At 38.7% G+C, this 22,458-nt stretch overlaps 1 protein-coding gene across 1 annotated transcript in view; it reads right to left on the minus strand.

Annotated features, from left to right (window-relative positions):
- The window catches only part of arid1b (AT rich interactive domain 1B (SWI1-like)), a gene marked incomplete in the record, with an annotated part of 225,344 nt that overhangs the window by 180,369 nt on the left and 22,517 nt on the right, over window positions 1-22,458 (minus strand). The window contains 1 exon segment of the mRNA XM_024269837.2: window positions 8,289-8,492. Coding sequence (XP_024125605.1) covers window positions 8,289-8,492 — 204 coding nt within the window.

A 22,458-nucleotide genomic window follows, 5' to 3' on the forward strand; every position in this document is an offset into this window, starting at 1 on the left:
CTTTTACGCACTGTGCAAGGGGCCAGTTAGTGCTGTTTTAAGGATAAGCGTGCAGGCCACCTGTGTGCACCCTGACTGTTAGAAATTAGACAATCAGAGTGTAGTTTGAGTGGACATCCTACCTGCACCCCATGCATTTATCATTTGGCGCAGTCAGTAAGGGGCCAGTGCCCACACCTTGCCAACAACTAAAGATCTGTGCAAGCATTCACCAGCGAGCAACTTAAGTTTGCCTTACAACAATTTTACCATGCACTTACCACGCGAACAACATTTGGACAATCCATTTTCATGAGATGGCCGCACAAGCCTCAAGGGAACTGCAAGACACACCCTTTAAAGTTTGGATGCACTTGTCTACGACCCTCCATGGGCCCGGACAGCCCAAAAACCTAAAACACCCATAAGAGTGGATGCCACTAAGGTATTACCCATGACAAGAGTGTGGTGCAAGGGCACCATATGACACTATCATGCATAAGTGTGTATAACTTATACTATACTTATAAATACAACACAATTGTCACACGTTTATGACTTGAGTAAGACTAACACTACCCTTGTTCAGCATGTGCGGTTCGGAGGGGTTGGAACATACAATCGAAGGTTCAATTTTTACGAGCCTCAAAGGAACAGCAAGACACATTTGCACTCTTCTTAAGATGTAGCCACTCCTGAATACAACCCTCTACTAGGCCTGGACAACCCAAAAACCCTCATCACCCGTTTTAATCTACCCTCCTCCATACAGGTAGACATGTGACTAAGGCCTTGGTTGCTGTGGCCCGGATTTGAATCTATTTCTAAGCAAATGTGGAGAAGAAATACAATCAATTCCTGTGCTGTTTGTATGTGTTCAGGTACTAATGAACTTTTAATCTATTATTCCATGTTTACATCAGCAACGCATTTTCAAGGGACCATTTCCAGTGAATAGTCTTTGTAAACGTGCGCATTTGCATGTTTATGGTTTAAAAACTCTCACGTAGTTCGGTGTCCAGCTATACGTACACAACATGTGCTCAATAAATGCATGTTCAATAGACGCACGTTCAATGGACACACATTCAATCGACGCGTGTCCAAAAGACGAGCGGTCATTAACACGTGTCCAAAAGACGCACGTTCAATAGACACGTTTAATAGACACACATTCAATAGATGCATGTTCAATAGACACGTTCAATAGAAATACGCTCAATAGACGCACATTCAATGGGCGCATGTCCAAAAGACGCGCATTCAACAGACGCACGTTCAATAAACACACGTTCAAGAGACGCACGTTCAAGAAACTCACGTTCAAAAAAAGCACGTTCAGTAGAGATGTTCAATAGACGCACCTTCAATAGACGCGCTTACAATAAACGCATGGAAATGGAAATAGATGACATCAAGTTGGAATATATTGGATTTATCGGAATGAAGCTGTGAAAAAAAAACAGGAGAAAGATTCATGATATTCGCTGCGCTTCCAACTGTGAGTAAACGCACTAGTAAACGCAGTGAAAGCAGTGTGCTAAAAGTGCATTCAAGACTTGAACGGGACTTCAGGCCTTCAATGAAACACTAATATAGAAACCTCTTTCTATTATTGAAAAAAGCTTAGATCGTTTAACAGCTTGGACTCCAGAAATGTTTTTCCCTTCAAGACAGATTTAAAATCGAACAGAAAAAAAACTGAATTCCTACATCAGAGAGTCTAGAGTTCTTTATGAAAAGATTTAGGTTATGGTTTCATCCTCATGTGTTGTACATAAATATGACATGTGAAGTAAATAAAAAAACGGAGCCGTCTTTGAAAGCTTTCAGTTCAAAGAAGACAGATGTTGCCCAGCTGAAAGGAATACAAGATTAAAAGTGATCCAGTATTTTTCTGCCTTTTTCCTTCTTTGATGAATAAACAGAAAGCCGGAGGAGTCGTGTGTTAAAAGAGAAAGGAAGCTATTTAAAGCGGCACAAAGCCACGAAGGACAGGGGTTTTGTGGAGGGCCGCTGTGGTTTTTGTGTGTTCTGAACAGGTGGCAGGTCAGCCACATTTCCACTTGACTTTAATGCTTGGCTTCTATTAAGTTGGCCCAGCGTGCTAGGAACAAACATCCAACACTGGTAATGGTTTCTGCCTGACTCGTTGACACATTCAACCTCTTTCACACACAAACGCGCACACACACACACACTCAGCTATTTCCCAAGATATCTTTCTTCTCCCACTCCATCAGCCCTCCCTTCTTTTCACATCAAACACTAATGTTTCCCTCAAATTCCTTTTCCTTTTCGTCTGCCAACTTTGACATCACAGGAAATTACACTCAGAATTGGCAGCAATTTTTTTTTGTTTTGTTTTCAACTTCGCAGCACATCCAAAACAGGCCCTTCTTCTTCTTCTTTTTCCTTTTTTTCCCTCATGTGGCCTTTCATCCTCAAGACACCCGCCTCCTTCTCCTGCTTTTTGCTTTCTATCATTTTTTTTTTTTCAATACACACACTCAACATCTTCTGGGGTTTTACACACACACACACCGTCTCTGACTGTCTGATACACTCAACTTGCCTCTCATGCAGACTCAGCATGACCTTAACTACATCTAGGGGCTGGTCTAGCCTTATTTGCTGCAGGCTGCAAAGATAGGAGAGTGTTTTTTTTTTTCTTTCAGAGGGCATTAGCCACGAGTCTGGTGTCTTTTCCTGTCTCGTATGGTGGATTAAGGAAGCAAAGCTAAAAGGCACAGTTGGTAGTGAGAGCATCTCCATGTTTTAGGGTTAAATTGGTTAACCATGTCCTAGACGGAATAGCTCATAAGGTCATGTGGTCAGCAGCTATGACAAATGGGGAATAAAAAGTTCAACTGGGAGGAAATGGATCAAAATAACAGTAAAGTCACTCCAAATAGTCTCTCCTTGGGGGGTAACTCAGATTCAGTTTAGCCAGTGGTCATGCATTAAACTCTTCCCGACTCTTTATGCATGTCAGTTCTTTAATTAAAATGAACATCTTTTAGAATACCGATTTCAGTGACTTTTTTAGCAAAAAAAAAAAAATAAAAGACACAAAATTAATTAACTTTGTCCTTTTTTTACATTTAAGACGTATTCACTCACTATTTAAATATTTTTATTAAATCAATAGTACAAAAACTAAGCTTACAATGCAGAGCTCATAGGTAATGCGTGAACATTTTAAAGCTTTGTGTTTTTGGACAAAATCTGTAGAAAATTTGGCTTTCTAAAAATTGATTTAGACTGTTATGATGAAAACTACAGTGGCTGTGAAGTGCAAATCACATCAACAAATCACTCGACACAAAAACATTTTAAAGATCATGACAGCAGTTAAAAAAGCAAAAAAAACCAAAGTTATTTCCAGAAAACAAATGAAATGTTAGAAAACAAAAGAATGAAAAACTGGAAAAAAATAGGTCTGTGGGATATCGCTTCATGCCAAATAACTTTGAGTTCTAGGATCCTGTCAAGTGATGTCCCATAGTACCTACTTTTTGTGGTTTACGTAAAAAAGAAAAAAAAAACATTTCAGAAAGCAAAAGTAATTTACAGAAATCAAAATGAAATACAATGAAATACAAGTACTTTGACAGGATTGATGTTCATTTGAACTGAATGTTATTTCTCACGAAACAATACTGGATATTTACATCATTTCTTCTATTTCTTCTTCTAATTCTTTACATTTTCAAAAGAGTGCACCACCCAAAGGTAGTAAATGGAACTGCAGTTACTCACATAGCAAGAGCTGGAGTTTCTTGAATTTCTTCAGCAGTGGTAGTGTGTTTCCAAAGTATTCCTGTTATAACTTAATATTTCTTGATTAAAAATGTCTGTATGTTCAGTTTATACTTGATATAAACTATTAAAAGAGGGAATTTTTCTTGGTGAGGGTAAGGGCAACTGCAGGACACTGACGTTCACTAACATCAATGCATAAATGCTGGGTTATATAAATAAAAAAAAATAAAGTAAAAACAACATTAAATACATCTATATGTCAGAAGATGTTCCACTTTAAAATGTTAATGAGTAAAAGCTGAGAGAATTTTCTTGCATCCCGGTTTTTAATGTGTAAATGATTTCTCTAACCTGTTAAGATGAAAAGATGTGATGTATTTTAATTGAATGTACTAGTTGTCAATAAATTCACGTTTTTTAGATCAATTGATTGTAGGCTTTTTTAGTTAAAGGTGCCAATATCTGCAATATTGAGGCTAAAGAACACCCGTGTGCAGAACAAAGAGAGTTTTGAGCACAGAGAGGTCAGCTGACCTGCTACAGTCACATATTCAGAGTGGGAGCCGGGATAAACACAAACTGTCATGTGGCTAAATGTCACTGAGGTAGACGGACGGAACACATCATTCCTGTAATTTGGGAGATCTTACCTTTAATAAAACAAAGAGGGAGGGGAGGACTTGAGTGGTCAGGAGTCACAATCAAACCTAATGTGGGAAAGACTCTTTGACATGGGAATGCAATCTACAAGCTGAACTATGGAGCCCCCTCCCATGGCAGTATTAAGGACAGACATGAGCCTCTACGAATATCCAATAACTCCAGTGGATGAAATATTGCTGTGGAGAGCTTATTTAAATTGAGTGAGGCTTAATTTTAGCTGGATTTAATCATAGTAATGAAAGGAAGTCAAAGAAGACCTTTTGTTCTATTGTTAAAACCCCTTTACACACACACACACACACACACACACACACACTGTGGATCCCAGGGAAAACACAGACAGGGAGATACACACATGTCTTTGTTGACGTCACGTTGCCTGGCAACATCCCAGCATGCTTGACTGTGACAAGCTGAGGTCTCAGCCCTCAAGTGTGATGCATCATGGGTGATTGTGTGTTGTTTGCCTTACATCACCCACAATCCTCCTTGCTGTTGCAGCTGCAATCAGGATCGGTCTTTACAGCTGAACCGGGAAAAAGTTTCCCAACCTCAGGGCTTATGAGAGAGGGTGGGGCGGCGGACCGCTCCTCCTCCTCCTCCTCCGCACACAGCTGCAATCATCCCAACATTTGGAGCATATCTTAAATACGGGAACAGCGGTCGCTTTAGGAGCTGCTGCGCCGTACATTTTGCAGTACATATTTTTGAATATTCATTTCCTTTCCTGCTCCGCTCCTCCCTGATCAGACCCCTGACCGCTTTTCTGTAGGTGAGGCTCATTACGCTCATCCGAGAGTGTAGAATTAAACCTCCTCCTCCGAACTCATTACTGCGAGCTAGATTTCTCCGGCTGCAGATAGGCAATGCGGTGGTGCTGCTTTTAAAGCCAGAGCCAGATAATTAGAAACTTTAGAAGCACAGTTCCCATGGCTATAGCCAGAGTGAACAACTAATTCTATTTGAACTAATTACATTCCATAACGCTAGGCAGTGATTGCTACCCTAACCACAGCCTCCCCTATGTAATACGCGGGAGGATTTCATCACAAAATAGTACCATGGATGTATTTTCTGTCTGTATATGACTGTGCATCCCTGTGCACTGGGATTAGCCTCCATCTATAGCATATTTATGCATATAAACCATCACTTTTCCCCACTTTGTGTATTTCATGATATAAAGCCTTTAATTATTCACCGCAATGATTTTGTTGTCTCAGAAATGCATCAGAAGGGGTTATAGACATGCAGCTACAACATCCGAAGATATATTTGTATACCACATACAAATCACCAAAATACAATATTTTTACAGCATAAAATTTATAAAGTTGGCAAAGTCATACCACACTATAATCACTGGATATATTTTTTGCACTGTTAAAAGCCTTTATTTTTTCTAACAACATTGTGCCTTATAATCCAGAATGTCTTATATACGTGTGTTCATTCTGGATGTGCATACTGGTGTTGAAGCAATTTTGAAAGGTATAATGCTAAATGGTGTTTTCTTATAAAGACTATTACTACCGTCATAGAAGGCCTTAAGTACTGTACAGTCACAGTCCCATTTACCCGTACACACAATGATGGTGGCTCCGCTGCCTGACATCTAAACCTATAACCAGGAGCAATGTGGGGTTTCGTGTCTTGCTCAAGGACACTTTGACACACACTTGCAGAGCAGGAACAAAACCAATCACAGGTCAACCACCCTACCTCTGCACCATGGCCGTTCCAGTACAGGGCGCTTTTTACAATTTCCAAACAAGGTTGGGTGTTATTGTAAATATGCTAACGCAGCTAACATGTAGCGGTGTCAGCCTGCTTTTCTTATGTGTTACCAAGGACAGAATCCAAAATGCTTCTCTACCCCTCTGGGTAGAGAATCTACCCCTATTGCTCCAATTGTAGGAGCCGTAACAGCTTGAGGCTGGCTATCCCGCCACTGGTAGGATGATCCGCTGTGGCGCAGAGAAGAAATCTATTTCTTCATGTGGGTGCGCTCTGTATTTTCAGCTACACACTAGCGCAGATGACCGGCGACAATTGATGACATCATCAAGCGGTAGTAACGTCCGAATTTGAAGACACTGGCTTTGTCCGAATTGCTTCTCTACTCATAGTGCACATTCTAGTGCTTTCGCCATTTTCTAGTCCTGTCCAGATCTTCAATTCCAAAGTCGAATGCAATAGAAATTTCCCAGAAGTCTTTGCGAAAATCTAGCATTCTTCGATGCTCACTAAATTAGCAAATACAGGCCTCAATGAATTGTTGTCGAACAATTTTTGCAAAAAAAAAAAACTTGTTTAAATGTACATTTTTAATAAACTCAACACATTGTCATCATCAGAACACAGTGGAGACATAAATAGATGCTTTAAAAATATTTGTATTGATTAGATTTTCACTTTTTGAAATCATGACGTCATATCCAGCATTTAGAAAAACGAAAAGTAGTGAGGATGGTGTCCGAATTGCTTTTAAAATCAAGGACACAATATAGTCCTGCACTGTATAGTTTTTTAGTAGTTAGAGATTAGGGTGGACATTTGGACCTTGCCACTATTTTTTACAAATCTCTCCGGTTGGAGGGATACATGTAGGTATAGGGAGAAACCGTATGGGGTAGGGATACAAATTGGATTTGACCTAACAAGGTTGGGAGTTAGCATAGTCACAGTAATAACTTTTTCAGTGGTATCAGTCTGTTTTTTTTTTTTACTTGTTGGCAGGTTAGGGGTTACAGGTATTGTAAATATGCTAATGAAGCCAACGTGTAGTGGGATCGGACTGTTTTTCTTACTTTATGTTAATAAAAAATGTGGGAGTTAGAGTGGTTACAGTAATGTTTGTTTTGGTGATTTCTGTCTGTTTTTTTTATTTACTTGTTACAAACAAGGATGGAAGTTGCAGGTATTGTGAATTCGCTAGTGTGGCTAATACTTCTATTGTAGCTAACATGTTAGCATGCTACAAAGAAGTTTTGAAATTACTGTGAACACCATTCATAAAGTCTGATTGAGAGACTTGTACCTGACTATTTCATCTCTCTTAATGCACCTTATAGTACATAGTAGTGCATAATATATAAGACATAATTTTGAAAATAGACAGTTCATTGATGTACTGTGGAAAATTCAGTAATTGTAAATGTCTTCTCCTTTTACTCTGACAATATTCAAAGCAAACTGTTAAAATCTGTGTAATCTTTCTTATTTGTCCATTTCAGCAAAATATGCTGTGGAGAAATCTGACAGTCTGTCAGTCCTTATGGTCTTCTCCTTCTCTGCATCCTCGAGTTCCTCTATGCGTGGAAGCTCAAGTCAGCCCAGAGAGAGATGTCCAAGTTCAAACTGGGCTTTCTAAATATAGCACACAGCAACAGCAGGGTACCCCCCCACCCTACCCTCCCAACCCGCAAATAAATTGATGAACACAAATAGTCGTTCACATGCACAGGGGAAGGTCTTGCTCTGCAAAGCATGTGGGTGACGGTTTTCACGCCATACAAAACCCTTCTGTGGCATCAGTTCCACAAGCACACACACAACCTGGAAGGACCAATGGGATTTACAGAGGACTCAATAAAGTCAACAAATGAACTATTGCCTTTGCAAAGAAGAACTGAACCATAAAGACAAATAGAAATGACAGTTTCTTCCATGTTTTTGAACAAACATACACACCTTCAGTATGTGTTCAGAGGCCATTAGAAAGAACTATCCACAAAGTCACACTACAGTCCGTCTGACCAACTATACCTGTGGATTACTGGTAGATGTCATTTTAAACCTGAACCACAGCAGCATTGCTTATAATACCTACACTGATACCCATCAGAAAACTCCCACAGCCTCCTGGTTTGTTGACATACCTGCTGCTGGGGATACTGAATCCCTCCTATGCCCATTTGGCTCCTCGTCGGCATGTTCATTGGATATCGATGCGCAGGAGGAGATGAGTATGGCTGGCTGGGGGGGTAATGTCCGCCCCCTGGCTGCTGAGCGGCAGGGTAGGGGTTGTTGGCCATGCCATAAAGCTGGGAGCGCTTCATTGCCATAAAATCCATGGAGGACACCTGCAGAGGCGGGAAAAGGGGATTCATAATCCACAACCAGGTTTGGTTTTCCTGACGGAAGAACTCAGATGTATTCAATTTATCTGCCGAACTTAAAGCTGAATACCACTTAGTGCAGCCACTTCAAACCACAGTGATTTATTTCATAATTGCACAACAAGTGGGAGCTTTAAATTAATGTTTACGGATAATAACAACAAATTGAATTAAGTCAGTAAAGATGTTTATTGCGTGGCTACAAGGAGAAAACTTTAGTGGCAGCGAGCCAACAACAAGATGATTTAATTAAAACCTAGACCTTGTATCTTTGTTTTAATGTTTGAAAAGGTTTTAAAGTGTTGTAAATGTTGTTTAAAGTAGCGGGAAGCGATGGCAATAAAAAACTGTTTTGGCCTTGTTCCCACAACCACAACCCAGCGGTGCCAGTAATCACTGAGCTTCCCTCTTGGATGCCATGTTTTGCTTATAGGAAATTGGCAGGAAAGACATGAAAAAGCTGCTAAAATAAATCTGGTTTATGAATTAAGGAAAATGAGAAGAATATAATTGAGACAAAAGATTTTAGCAAGTTTAGCAGGGAATCTCTGTTTATCCAGTGAGTCTACTTGTTTGGTTGAGGTTTAACGCGTAGCAGACGGGGGTTCCAACTGTTGTTTAGACAAAGGAGTTAAAGGGAAAAATGAAAGCTACAGATACACGTGTTACTAAAAAACATTCCAAATGTTCTCATTAGGACTTGAAAGTCACAATATCCTGAAATTATTAATATACAAATGTATGCAGTATGTAAACACATTTTAGGAACTGGTTTCCTATGTGACAATATATAAATTTCACATACACATATATTCATTGACCACTTTATTTACAGGGGCATTATCATGATTTTCTTAAGCCTTTCAGAGTGAACTATATACATATATATGATCATATATTACCTTTGGAACACTAAAAAACAAATGACTTATTAAATATCTTAAAGGAGCCCCGCATCTAAAGCAACGATCACCTGCTTGAGCTGGAATTTACTTGAAGCCAGGACACAATTGTAAGATATTCAGTATTGTTAATCTAAAATGAATGTTTTTTTTTTGTTTGTTTTTTTGCTGATCACTGCTAGCTTTGTGGAGAAATTAGGTGTTGGTGTTAGACTGGGGCTGTGCAGTCAGAGCAGACTCATCCTGGAGGGCGTTGTCTCACAATGTTACATAAGATCATGAGGACCTGCTGGTTTTCGTGGGTATGGAAGGGACTGATGTTGAGTTTTTAGAGGATTACTCAGAAATGCGTGAACGGATCAAAATACCGCATTTGGGTTTTTTATAGTGAGGTACAGTATAATACACTTAAAAGCTCAAAAAGTTTGTTTTTCATGGTATGGCCCCTTTAAAACACCTGTTCAACAACTTGTAAACACAAATTTCTAATTTGCCAATCATATGGCAGCAACTCTCATTGCATTTAGACATGTAGACGTGGTCAAGACAATCTGCTGCAGTTCAGACCTATCATTAAAATGCTGAAGAAATGGTAAGTTAGGTGACTTTGAATGCGTCCTGCATCCCATGACCCAAGAAATGGTATCCAACGGATCCAGAAAATGGATGGATATAAACACTGGACAGGCAATCTGGTCACTCACTGGGTGATCCGTGGCAAAAATGAAGGCTAAAGTTGGTCATACACGATGATCTGAGTTTATGCCACCAACCCCAAACAATGTTCCAAAAAACGCAATAAAACAGGTATCTGTGTTGAGCCCACTGGCCAATCCAAAAGGCGAGCCCCTATATCAGGGGTGTCAAACTTCATCACTCACCGGGGCCAAAATCCAAAACATACCTTAGGTTGCAGGTCAAACAAAATAAACATTTAATGAGTACACTAAAACTAAATTGTTAAAACTTTAAAAACTGAACTTTTAGAAAATAAAATGAATACAAACAGGCAGGAATATTATTCCAGAATAAATCTACTTAAATCTTAAATAACTTTAATTATATTTCGTCAAAATTATACAAGTTAGAAAATGTTAAAAGAAAAAATGTCTTTACTTTTACGTTATTTTATATAAAAAATTACACTTGTAAAAACCCCAAAAGATTTTGATCTCCATGAAATATACCCTCTTAAAATGATCCAAATTTTAACATGCTGCTAAACAAAGTAAACTAACAAACAAAGGTAACAGAAATAAAATGTGTGCTTGTTAGTAAAAACAAATCAAATCCTTACATGTTCTTATGTGTTTTGTTGTCTGGCTGTTTTACTCTGTTTTACCCTTAATTATTTTATCCGAGAGGATGATGACACCCTTGTGATGTAAAACGCTGTGTGTAAAAAAAAGAAAAATAGACCATAGATCATTATAACTGATCTCTCAACCTCTATAATTGTAGTGTTTCTTCAATGTGTTACCAGCGCAAGATAACATCGAGCCGTTAATAACAATAAAATACAATAACCTGGAGGGCCGGATATAATTACCCGGCGGGCCAGATCCGGCCCCCGGGCCTTGACTTTAACGAATGTGGTCTAAATCCAGGCAAAATTATGATTTAAAAAAGAAAAAGGAGTTGATTCCCGCCTATATTGCTCCTGGTGGTTTTGGTGCCAGTGTTCAGCAGCGGAGCCGCTATTAGTGTGTGAATGTGTGTGTTTATGAGTGAATAGGACTGTGACTGTAAAGAGCCTTCAAGGAAGGTAGAAAAGTGTAATTTATATAAGTATACACCCTTTACTAAAGTTGTCTTGAATAATAAATAAACAATATAAATAATGAGTACAAAAGCATCATGTATGTTGGTTTATTTGTGGTGTAAAGTTTTCTTGAGAGACTGTCCTGGCTGGCTCAAGTTTGGGAACGTTAGGTTGTGGTTTGGTATTTCAGAGCCATTTATAGGGTTGTTGAGAGTTTAACAGAGCTGTTACAAAACTCCTGTTCAAAGCAAGAGGCTTATCTATCCCCCATACTTTATCTGTCTGGGAGGCAAAAAAAAGTGATGTGCTCCAGCGTTTTTCCACCATGCTTTCACTTTTTTTTTGGATCATGAGTGATTTTTGCTATTTTGCTCCATTACTGTTTCACACACACACACATTTCCCTCCTCCACCCTCCTCAGCGTCCTCTCTTTTCCCCAATTCAATATCACCTCGTCTATAGCGAAGAGGAGAAATTGCCGCTGCCTCATATTGCCAGGCTAATATCAAGAAAAACATGTCAAGGGAGGGGAGCACTTCATTCAGCAGGTTACGTGTGCGAGGCTAAGGCGCCTTGGCTGTAAAAGGGTTTTACCTACTGAGGCATGTGTGTGGAGTAGTTTGGACTATTCCTGTGAGTATAAAGTAGAAAGAGAGCGATTGAGTGTGTCAGGGTAGTGGGAGAATCGAATAAAAAAGAAAAAAAAAAGCAGAAAGTGAAGCACAGCTGCTCTAAAACTAATCCAAAGCAATGTGGATAAAGAAGGATATCCTGTTCAGGTTTGCCACACCACTAGTTCAAAGTATTTTTGACACTTAATTATGTGTAGTCATGAACACTTTGCCCTTTGTATTGTGTACAAAAACCTATTTCACAACTTAACCAGGACAGCTTTTCTAAAGGGATGCACTGATAAATTTGGCCAAAAATTAAAAAAAAAAAAGCCACATGCTGCCAGCATTGGGTCTGAATTAAAGTATGGCGAAATAGTGACATGTGACAACGAAGCAATTAAAGTTTGGTTAATCAACATGCTTTGATTTTTACGATTTTGCCCCTTCTTTGAAGAATATGGAATAGGGCTCACAATATGAGCAAAACTTGCAATAATATATTGCAATAACGATTTGATACATGAATAAAAAACAACAGTTTTACTTAATCAACACAACTAAAATTTGACCCCAAATGACCCTCGTCTATATAGGAGGCGGGCTTCTAACATAAAAGGGGTCCATCCGATTGGTCAATAAGTCAAGAGCTCAATTTGAATTGTTAAACATTTGAAGCTGCCATAATATTGTTTCAGCCTGTGTACAAACACGCAACGTAACCTTTTATCGCAGTTTGTATTACTTTTGTGATACTACAAAAGCTGATATCGCAATTACAATAAATTTGTGATTTATTGTGCAGGCCTAGTGTTGGAGTATTTTAATGTGAATGAATGAACTGCAGTTGCCACAATTGTAGAATCAAAGTATTAAAAGGGGTACATCTATTACAACCTATTTGAGTTGCCATTTAAAAGTTCTGAACTGCATCACGACTACGAGAGAGAATGCTGCAGCAGCTAAAAGGAAAGCTAGCAGCACTTCATCCTTATTTAAAGAGCGCACAAAAGTTATTGATCAGGCGGTATTTTTCCGGTAAGTGCTTACCTGAGATGTAAACATTTACTTTAGTTGGAAAACATGTCTAAATTTGATTCTATTTATGCAACAAAAAAGAAAAAAACGTTCTGACACTATGAAACCCACAACATCAAAGAACTGACAGATAGTTTTTGGAAACAAGATATTTTTAAACCCTGTCAATAAAAGCCACAAAAAATATGTTGTTATATTGTTTGAGTTAAAGATTTGGTAAGTTTTAGCTCACAGCAAGGTTTTCAGTTTGAGTTAGTTGTTCAGTGTTAGCTTAATGTGCATAAATATTGACATGAGTGTTCAGGAAAACCCACTAGCTCACATTTGATCCACATTTTTTTTAAATGATGTAAATGTATTTTAAAGAAGTAATTATCAATAGATTTTTCATTCGTTCAATACAGAAAGCAGAAACCCAATCGATTGGTTATTTCCAAATTAAAGGTTTGGTACATTTTTCCCGCCAAAAATATTTTTGTCATTTCATGGAAGCAGCCATTTTGAAATGAGCTGGAAAAGCTCTTCTACTGCCCCTAGTGGAAGGATGATGAATGACAGGACAGAAAACATAGACTGAGTTATATATACAATGTGCTTTTAAGAAAAGATTTGATCATGTTAATGAGATATGGGTCTCAGTGATGTGTTTTTAATATCATACAAATGGTCTATTAGGGTTCATTTTTATTCAACTTCATTTATTTTATTTTAGTGCAACATTTAAACCATGATCAATTGAAGTTTCTGGATAAAAGCCTTTTAATGAGACAAAGCTTCTGTCAGGCTGCATTTGTTTCCACTGAAAGCTTCATCACATTTTTGTTTGTCTGTACTTTTTGTTTGTCAGCGGGACAGTGAAGAGCATGACGAAACAGGAATGGGGTATTAACTCAATTCAGATCGCAACTCTAATAGAGTTCACAGAAACTAAGTTAAAGCATCTGAGAGAAATCAAAGGGGGGATTTATTTTGAGTGATGGTAATGTGCTCAAGTTGATGCCGCTCATGTGTTTCCAATGTAGCCAAAAGGCCGTTTCGGATAAGTGGGGGGGCGTGATCGGAACTAGAGGACTCAGACCCCGTGAGAGCGTTTCCAGGGCTGTGCTACCAAACGTGTCGCAGGCTCACACATTACCTAGCACTCTTAAAATCTAGTTTACCAATCCATCTTACGTGGTTGTCAGCTAGCCAAAAAGCGCTGAGCGCAAACACAAGTAAATCCTGTCATCCAGCTGCCAAGCATGAACACACGGTTAAGAAAAAAAATGAAATGCTGCACTTAGGAACATAGAAATCAAACCTAGTCCTCAGGAAAAAGCTGTTTAAACACCTTTTTACACACGTGTTAGCAGCTGTTTATCTTCCAGCCTCTAATCCTCCTATTTATCTTCTCCTTTTCACAAACTTATTGAGATTTCTTCAATAAAACACTCATTTTCAATTCATTCTTGATTCTATTATTGTTTTTTTTCCCCACACATCATCCACACAGAGGTGGGAGGAAAATATAAAAATAAAGGACTGCTTTAAATCTGCTCTCATCACAAGCTGGAGGAAATAAAATGCCACTTTTTCCAGGAGTGATAGCTTTGCCCATCATTTCTCGCAAAGCCACCAACAAAAATAAAAGAAATAAAAAAGCACATCAATTGAAATGTTATTTCTTTTTCGTCGCGTCAAAGAAAACGGCTGTACTTAGAGGGAAAAAAATTATGACTATATGACACAGAGTGAATCTTGTTTGTGCCAGAAGGGACAGCACATAAAAATATATAAAAAAGCAAAGGGAATTCAGAGTAATTGTTTTATTTTTCTTCACTTTTGTTCATCTGGGCCTCGACAAAAAATAGGGAGGAGGCATTGCAGACAATAGTAATTTAACAGCTAAATTTAAAATTCAATTTAGGAACTCGTAAGCTTATTTTTATTGCTATTCTTTTTTTCTTCCAAAAATAAAAAAAAACAAAAAATACAAAGCCATTAAAACAGAACATGGGTGAAATTACTGTGGGGTGAAACTGGTTAAATTGCCTCTCTGAGCTCAATTGACGACGTTTTTATGTTGCCAAATGATTTTACTCCTTTTCACTTTAATGTGCCAAGTTGTGGATCAGAAAAAGACGCAACGCTCGACACAAAAGGGCTCAGATATGTGCTTCAGAAAACACACACGGGGATCAAGGAAACATAAAACAATATTAGTAGATGGTTATTATGCAGTTCTGCGCTAAATGATGAAACAGTTTGAAGGAGAATCTGCAGATTTATCAGCATTGCTGGTGGGACATGCTGGAGTAGCACCATGCAAACACAAACACACTATGGGGAAATCCGTCTTTATTGTCAGTTTGTTCTGAGGGAGTAACCAAAATAGTTTAAAATATTGGTTAAGATTTTTCTTTAGTTCCTGTGTGTTTTAGTCTAGCAAAAACCTCACGGACATAGCCTCAAAAATATTCATATTTATGCATAAAACACAGTTTGAAGTGAATGGAGGAGTGAATTTCTATTGAGAATTTATCTATTTAAAGGTTCTTGTTCAAGTTTCTTTTTTAGAGTAAATATTTTTACTTGTATTTCAATAATGTTTTTAACACCGCAAAGTCCACTACTTTAAACAATTGACAGAATTTGTGTTTTTTTTAAATCCTTTGATGAAATCTACAAAAAAAATGGACTATCATTTTTTGAGATTCAGGGAAATTCATATCTACCCACTGTTTCTAATGTGATCCACACATTGTTAACATTGTGTACTTGTATAAAAAATAATTAATTGTCAACAAAGTCTTTTTTTTTTCAATATGGCAATAGATGAGTCATTCTCACCATAAAGCTTTGAAACTTAGCTAAACTTTATTCCCGCCAAAAGTGTTTATGGTAGAAGCCATTTTGAAATAAGAAGGAATTGCCCTTCTACTGCCCCTAGTGGAAGGACGATGAACTGCAGGGCAGAAAACATGGACCAAATAGATAGTATTATCATACGAATGAGAAAAGGGTCTTAGAAATGCTTATCATATATGATGTGAATGGTGACATAGGGTAATCATCTTTGATGCTAGTCACTTTGTCCATTTGTTATTTTTTTGTCTTTTTTTCGGTTTTTTGACTACCAGTGTTTCCAAATTAGATTATCACGTCTATCCTGGCTCATTTTAAGGTTCATACACTGAAAAAAGTGACACATTGGATCAATTAACAAAAGTTCTGTAATTTGTTACATTTTCATTTTTCAAATTAAAATGTTGAGTGGATTTAAATAAGCAAAGTTAACTTGATAAAATTGATATAGCTTTTTTAAAACTGCATTACTGCAAAAAATACTTTCATTTAAATTAATCATATGAGTTATTCTGATGAACACAAACTTTGGTTTAACTGAATAATTGACATTTTTACTTTACATTTAGTTACTTAATTGCTATAATTTGCTACATGTAATTTGATTTAATTACTTGAATTTAAACGTTTTGATTAAGCACAATCAATTAATTATTTTATGTCCGCCACAATCAATATATTTTTAAATGAAAATAAAAATGTCACACAAGACATTCCAGAAAGTGTGGATATAATTTTGACTTACGGGGTTTGTATCACATGTATCTATTTTTTGCAACAGAATTGAATACTTTGGTTGGCTGATATGTATTTATTTTCAGATCCATAATCAGTGTGTCTAAATGTTCCACTTTTGCTAACTTCATGCTGCAACATTAAAGTGTTTGTCTGTAATCTGGGTTGATGAGGCTCTAATCTGTGTGGCTTTTTTAATTAAAACTCTTATCATTAAACTATGGCAATGCTATTTAAATACATTTGCCCTTGCAGTGCTGACATGTCATTAATGCAGTTGATTTTAGAGCTTTATTTTTCATCTCCGGTTGAAGCTGTGAAGCTTTTCGGGGTGTTTTTGTTTTTTGGTCAACCTGCTTTTTGTTGCAGATAAACTCTGCATGAAAAAATGGAGTCTACATGGAGTCTACATTTGAGTGTCTATTGCATCTAATCAGCTAGAGGTTTCACAAATGGACATTTATCGCACAGAGCAAAAAAAAAAAAAAATAGTGGTGTATTTAGCTAAAGTTTTTGACATCAATGGCACCGTTTTCTGGAAAACTAAAAAAGATTTTTCCTTTATCTACTTTATGGTTTTCATAAGCCATCTATTTCAGAAACTGGTGGACTGCCAAAATTGTAGTATAGGAAACTCTGGTTTATTGGTGTCTTGAGCAACAGTTTTTTAATTCACTTTTTTTTATCTAAAAAGTTTCTCCAGAACTATTTCAGGCCCGGTGAACTGGAGCTTCATTTACATAAATGCTCTTTAGGGTGTACAAAAGGAAAGCATATTTTTAGCCATAAAGACATATTTAGTGCTCACATGGCACAAATTAGTGCTGTGGAGAAATATTGCTTTAAAAAAAATCCCACTAACGCTGTGTGTAAAAACAGGCCTCAAGTTGCTGTTTTAGTATTGATTATCTTTTCTTTATCTTAAATGGACCTCTATGGAGAGCCAACTTTAATTCCTGTGTAATGACACTATTGTAGCCTGGGTGCATTTGTGAGGAGAAACAAATACAGCTAATTATTGTCAACAGATCCTCTTTATCCTCTGTGCAGCGTCTGCCTCTGGAGAGTCAACGTGCTGCAGCCAAAGCCTCGCCGGTCTGCTGGGACAATCAGCCTCATCTTTCATGGTTTCTATTTGTAGCAGAGCGCTCTCCACTTCTTTTTGTGCTGAGGGCCCCAGCGATGTGCCTCCAGAACAAAAAAAAGGGTTGTGTTTGGGCTCTCTGTGGCGCACGGTCAAAAAAAAGGAGGAAAGATGGGAAAGGGGGAGGGAAACAGAGGGAAGAAGATAAGACTGCAGTGGTGGGCGAGTACAGATCGACTTCCATATTAATGTGTGCAAATTCCCCGGCTCCTGCTGACTAAGATTAGAAAAATTAATTTCATGGATGCAGAGACAATACTGATGTCATCAAGTGGAGAGGAGAGGAGCTGTTAACCTCTTCCTGGCTGGCCTGGATGAGAAGCACATCGCTCTGTGCTATCAGTTCATCGCTAAAGCTACGGGCACACCGGCCATGTGATCAGGAACGTGCTAAATGCTGGTTCAAGACGTGAATTTAGTTCACGGTGTTCACACTGGACAAGCAAGGAGAGGCTTATTCTTTGTTTTCTTTGTTTACTAATACATGTCCGCCATCTACAGTTGGTGGAGGCTGGGTATGAAATGTCAAGCGGTGCAAATTTCTCCTTCAGAATCAATTTTTTAAAACGGTTGGCACTTCCATGAAATAAAAGGGACACCATCCTATTGTCACTACCAAATCTGAGTTTCTAATTGGTCAAAATTCTACCTAGTTTAACTTGCAACGTGCATTCAATAGCTAGGGGTTTGGTAAGTAGATCCCAAAAACGATTGTAGAAACCATTGACTATATAAGTAGGAACTGGACACAAGTGTTGAGGTCTCACTTAGGAAATGTATATCCTCCAGCCCTACCAAAATCAGAGCCTACGCCGTCATTTCCTATTACTTCTACCGCCATATTGCAACCGACTGCCGCCCCTCGACAGCGATTAGTCGGAGTCGGTCTGAGTCACGTTTTTAGAGGAACTACTGTTGCCAATCACGAGTGAGCTTGTTCCGGTTTGTTTGAAGGCCACACCCCTCCCACTGAAAGCGACTCGAGGAAATCTGTCAATCAAAAATTCGAGGCACGGCCAGCAGGAGCCACATGCTTTTACTGAGGGATCTGATTGGTCAGTTTATAACTTGAATAACTGGCAATAAAGAAAAAAAATATCTTTTGAAATTAGGTATCAGAGCAAGAATGGTTATTCTGACATAAAATGACTATTTATCAATTAGACTTTGGCTTTTTTCCAACCCGCAGGTGCTTCCTATTTGGAACACGGGATAGGAGGGGTTGATCAGTCCAATGTGGAGGCATAAAAAGCAGATAAGAAGACGTTTTATCAGGAGTGGTTGCTTGAACGTCGGTTCAATAACCAAGTGTTTTGTATGTATAGCCCCAAAACGAGCCCAATACTAAATATTCATTCTAATACTCTTGTTTCTCAAAAATTGGTCTAACCCTAAAAAGAATTGTCCAGACCAAGGAGGAAGTGAAGCTCGTTGGCGTTCCAGTGTGTTCTACTGCATCACTAATGGGAGCAAATTCACTGAATTAGGTCTTGAAACACCATTTTGATCCCACATCCCAGCATGCATGCCTTGTTAGTAGGAATACTCGTAATGAATGGCAGTGTGAGGAGTGGCTCTGGCCCGCAGGGAGCTGAGAAGAGCCAAATTGTGTTTCCTCAAGCCACTACGCCTGGATGGTGAAGGCACGAAGGCAGAAAGGCTGGCTAACAATAGGAGGCACGGCATTATCTCAGGAGAGGCAGGACAGATGTTTACATACAGCGTATGTTTTCCCAATGATGCTGCGAGTCAAGGAACGAAAAAAAAAAAAGTAAACAAGTAGGACGCGTTTGTGATGCGGCAGATCAGCACGCTTTTGCGCTCGCTGCAGTGCACATAATTGCTTGATGGCCCGCTGGCGGCGCCTTCAGAGTTGGGGGTCGGGGTGTCCTCTACGTTTGACACCGATATTTACATCCCACACAGAGAGCCCCCAAACCCATCTGCCGCTCCAAACCTCCAACATGTGTGCAGAAGGGGAAAAGTTGCGGGTTCATCACAACCAGCACAACAACAACGTCATTTGGGGGGAAAAGGAGGGTGGGGGGGACTGGGAGGGGAGATAAAGGGATGGAAGGAGGAGAAGGCAGGAGGCTTCTTCATCTGTCTCAAGTGAGATTGGGGGCAAAGGGTCGTCGGAGCTCTTTTCCTCGCCTGAGACTGGGAGCTAAAAAGGCGGCTGGGTGGAATGGAGAAAATCTCAATGACAAAACAAGCTGCAGCTGACGTGCCGGTGACACACTATTAAGGAATGAAAACAACTAAAATGCAACCATCTGCAAACTGTTGAGAAAGCACTTCCAAATGTACGTTTGGATGCAGTTTTGCCTGGTGTTACACAAATAGGAGAAGGGGCGAATTTAATTCATAGCTAACAAACAAAATGCATTACTTTCTTACTTTTTACACATTTTATGCACTTAAAATGGGTTGTTGATGCATGAAAACAAAATATTTTGCTATAATAATGTTAAAATTTCAAGTGAGAAAATTAGGGACCTGTAAAATATAGAGCAAAATATAATAGAAACACTGAGGTGATTTTAGACCAATCTGCAAAGATTCAAAACTTTACTTCCATTTTTTATGCTAAAGGGGACGAAGTTAGTCTACTTCTCCAGATAGTTTGCTTTTCTTAGCCTCTCTTAAGAGGTTGCCCTCATAAACACAGATGGAATGAAGCTGAAAGGGAAAGCGTCAGCACTTTAAAAATATATATACACAGACTGTACATTAGGGCTGCCACAATTAGTCGACTAATCGACGACTAATTGACTAGTAAAATAGTCGACGACTAATTTATTATTCGATTAGTCTAGATCTGGATCTCTGTCAGTTTGTTTTAGGATACATTGGGGATTTTTTCCCACTCCTTTTACAGTCCTCTGGATGTTATTTTTATATTTTAGCCACAAATGTGTGATTTTTGCAGTCCTTCATGACTTTTGCGTCTCCCGTTTTCAGATCTTCCAGTTTTTGTGCTCATCTAGTTACTTTCTTATGTCTAAACAACATTTTTCATTTTGTTTTGATCCCGTATTCTTGCTATTGCAGTTACTTGTGGGCCTGTTTTGTCTTACAACAGATGTTCCAGTGTTTTTGACTCTGGTGTGCTTTCTGACTGACTGCCGCTCAATCAAAAGAGTTGAAATGATTTTCAGTTTGCCATCATCTTCTATCACTGTTGCGATCACTCACTCATCTCTTTTGTCTCACAGCTGAACTTCAATGACTTTGCGCTCGTCTGCTTCCTGATCCCAAACTGCTGCAGTGACTAACTTATTTATTGAGTTCTCTAACAGATGTTTCAGGGATTTGGGGATCGTTCATCTGCTTCCTCTTCTCTCGTTGCTGCAGTGACTAACCTGTCTCTTCATCTTCCTCCAGATGTTCCAGAATATTCCTTGTCTGTCATCTCACACCCCAACTAGTCCTGGCAGATGGTCGCCCTTCCTGAGGCTGGACGCTAAATCCTCCAGTTAGGGAGCTCTTTTCTCCACTGTTGCCTTTTTCTTAATCAGAAATCACACCAAAAATCCTTTGATGTAATCTGTTAATCCCTCGTATAGACCATTAGTGCACAATTATGATAATCTGTCTTTGGACCAAAATGAGCATAATTAATAAAGCTCTGTCTGATGTTTTTGCTCGCAGTGTAGAGCTGTGTAGAACTATCAGACAGGTGAACCCCGGTTCACCTGTTCAATGGTCCAGACCGAGTAAAATTCATTTGGTCCGAATATTTCATTTGGTCTGTTTTTAAACTCCCTTTAACCACAAATTTCTGTTTTATACTAAAGCTTGTACACAAAACCATGTGACTAAAGATCTCTTCAGTCATTGGGCAGGAATTACGAGGGCAGCGCAAAACAACAAGAGAAAGAATTATAGAAGTTCTACGCTTAGCAATTCTTGTCCTGATAGTTCACTTATTCAAACTTTATATTTTTCGGAACAACTTTGAAGGTCTGTGTCAACATCAGGTACAACACTTTTTACTTTTTAGTGTGGTGGAGGCATGCTGCAGGGTGGTTACTGAGGAGACGACGACTATGAAGGTGTAAGAGTTTATATACTCATATACTGTAAATTGTTAGAAAAAACAATGAGAAGCAATGTGTATCACGCTAAAAGTAGTTTCAATGAGTCTGCTTTGTTCCACCACATTTCATTGAGTTGCTATGTCTCATTGTTGCTTATATTCTATTCTGTTTACATCCCATAATGCCCTGCTACGGTGGCTGTTTAAGTCCAGCTGTTCCGCTGCGAGCCCAGCGCCTATTCAGTTTGAGGAAATTTAGAGCAAACCGGAGCTTAGTCCAATTGGAAGCAAACTGAGACCACCTTGAAAGACCTGCTAGGGTGTATTCAGACCAAAAATGATCATTGGGGGAAACAAACTATGTTTCACTTCAAGCGCACGGCCTAATTACAGCCTTAGTTTGCTTACAAGTAAGCCTTAGTTTGGTTCAGCAACGGAGTGAAGACCAAATGCTGACGAGACGTGAGTTTTTTTTTGTTTTTTTAATGCAAATAAATACACAAATCCCAAACAGGTTGAAAAAATCCTAGTGGTTAATGTAGTGGAGGGGAATTGGCTCCAAAAATAATATTTTCGTTATTCTGAATGGGTGTGATAAACTAATAAATAAAGAAGTGGATGAAATGCAACAATTTCTTCCAGAATACTTTCATCAGAGTAGTGTAGACACAAACCAAAGCAAGACCAGCCTGTTTGAACAAGATGTGTCCGACTGTTTTGGCATGTAAGTCAAAGAAAAACAACAACAAAAAAACTTCCATCTCACAATAGTTTATAGTGGAACAAGGAAATGCACAAGTCTTTAAGTGTCTGAGCTAACAAAACCACAAAGAAGGTGTAGATACACAACG

The sequence above is a fragment of the Oryzias melastigma genome, linkage group LG22 (genome assembly GCF_002922805.2).
Source record: "Oryzias melastigma strain HK-1 linkage group LG22, ASM292280v2, whole genome shotgun sequence".
NCBI lineage: Eukaryota > Metazoa > Chordata > Actinopteri > Beloniformes > Adrianichthyidae > Oryzias > Oryzias melastigma.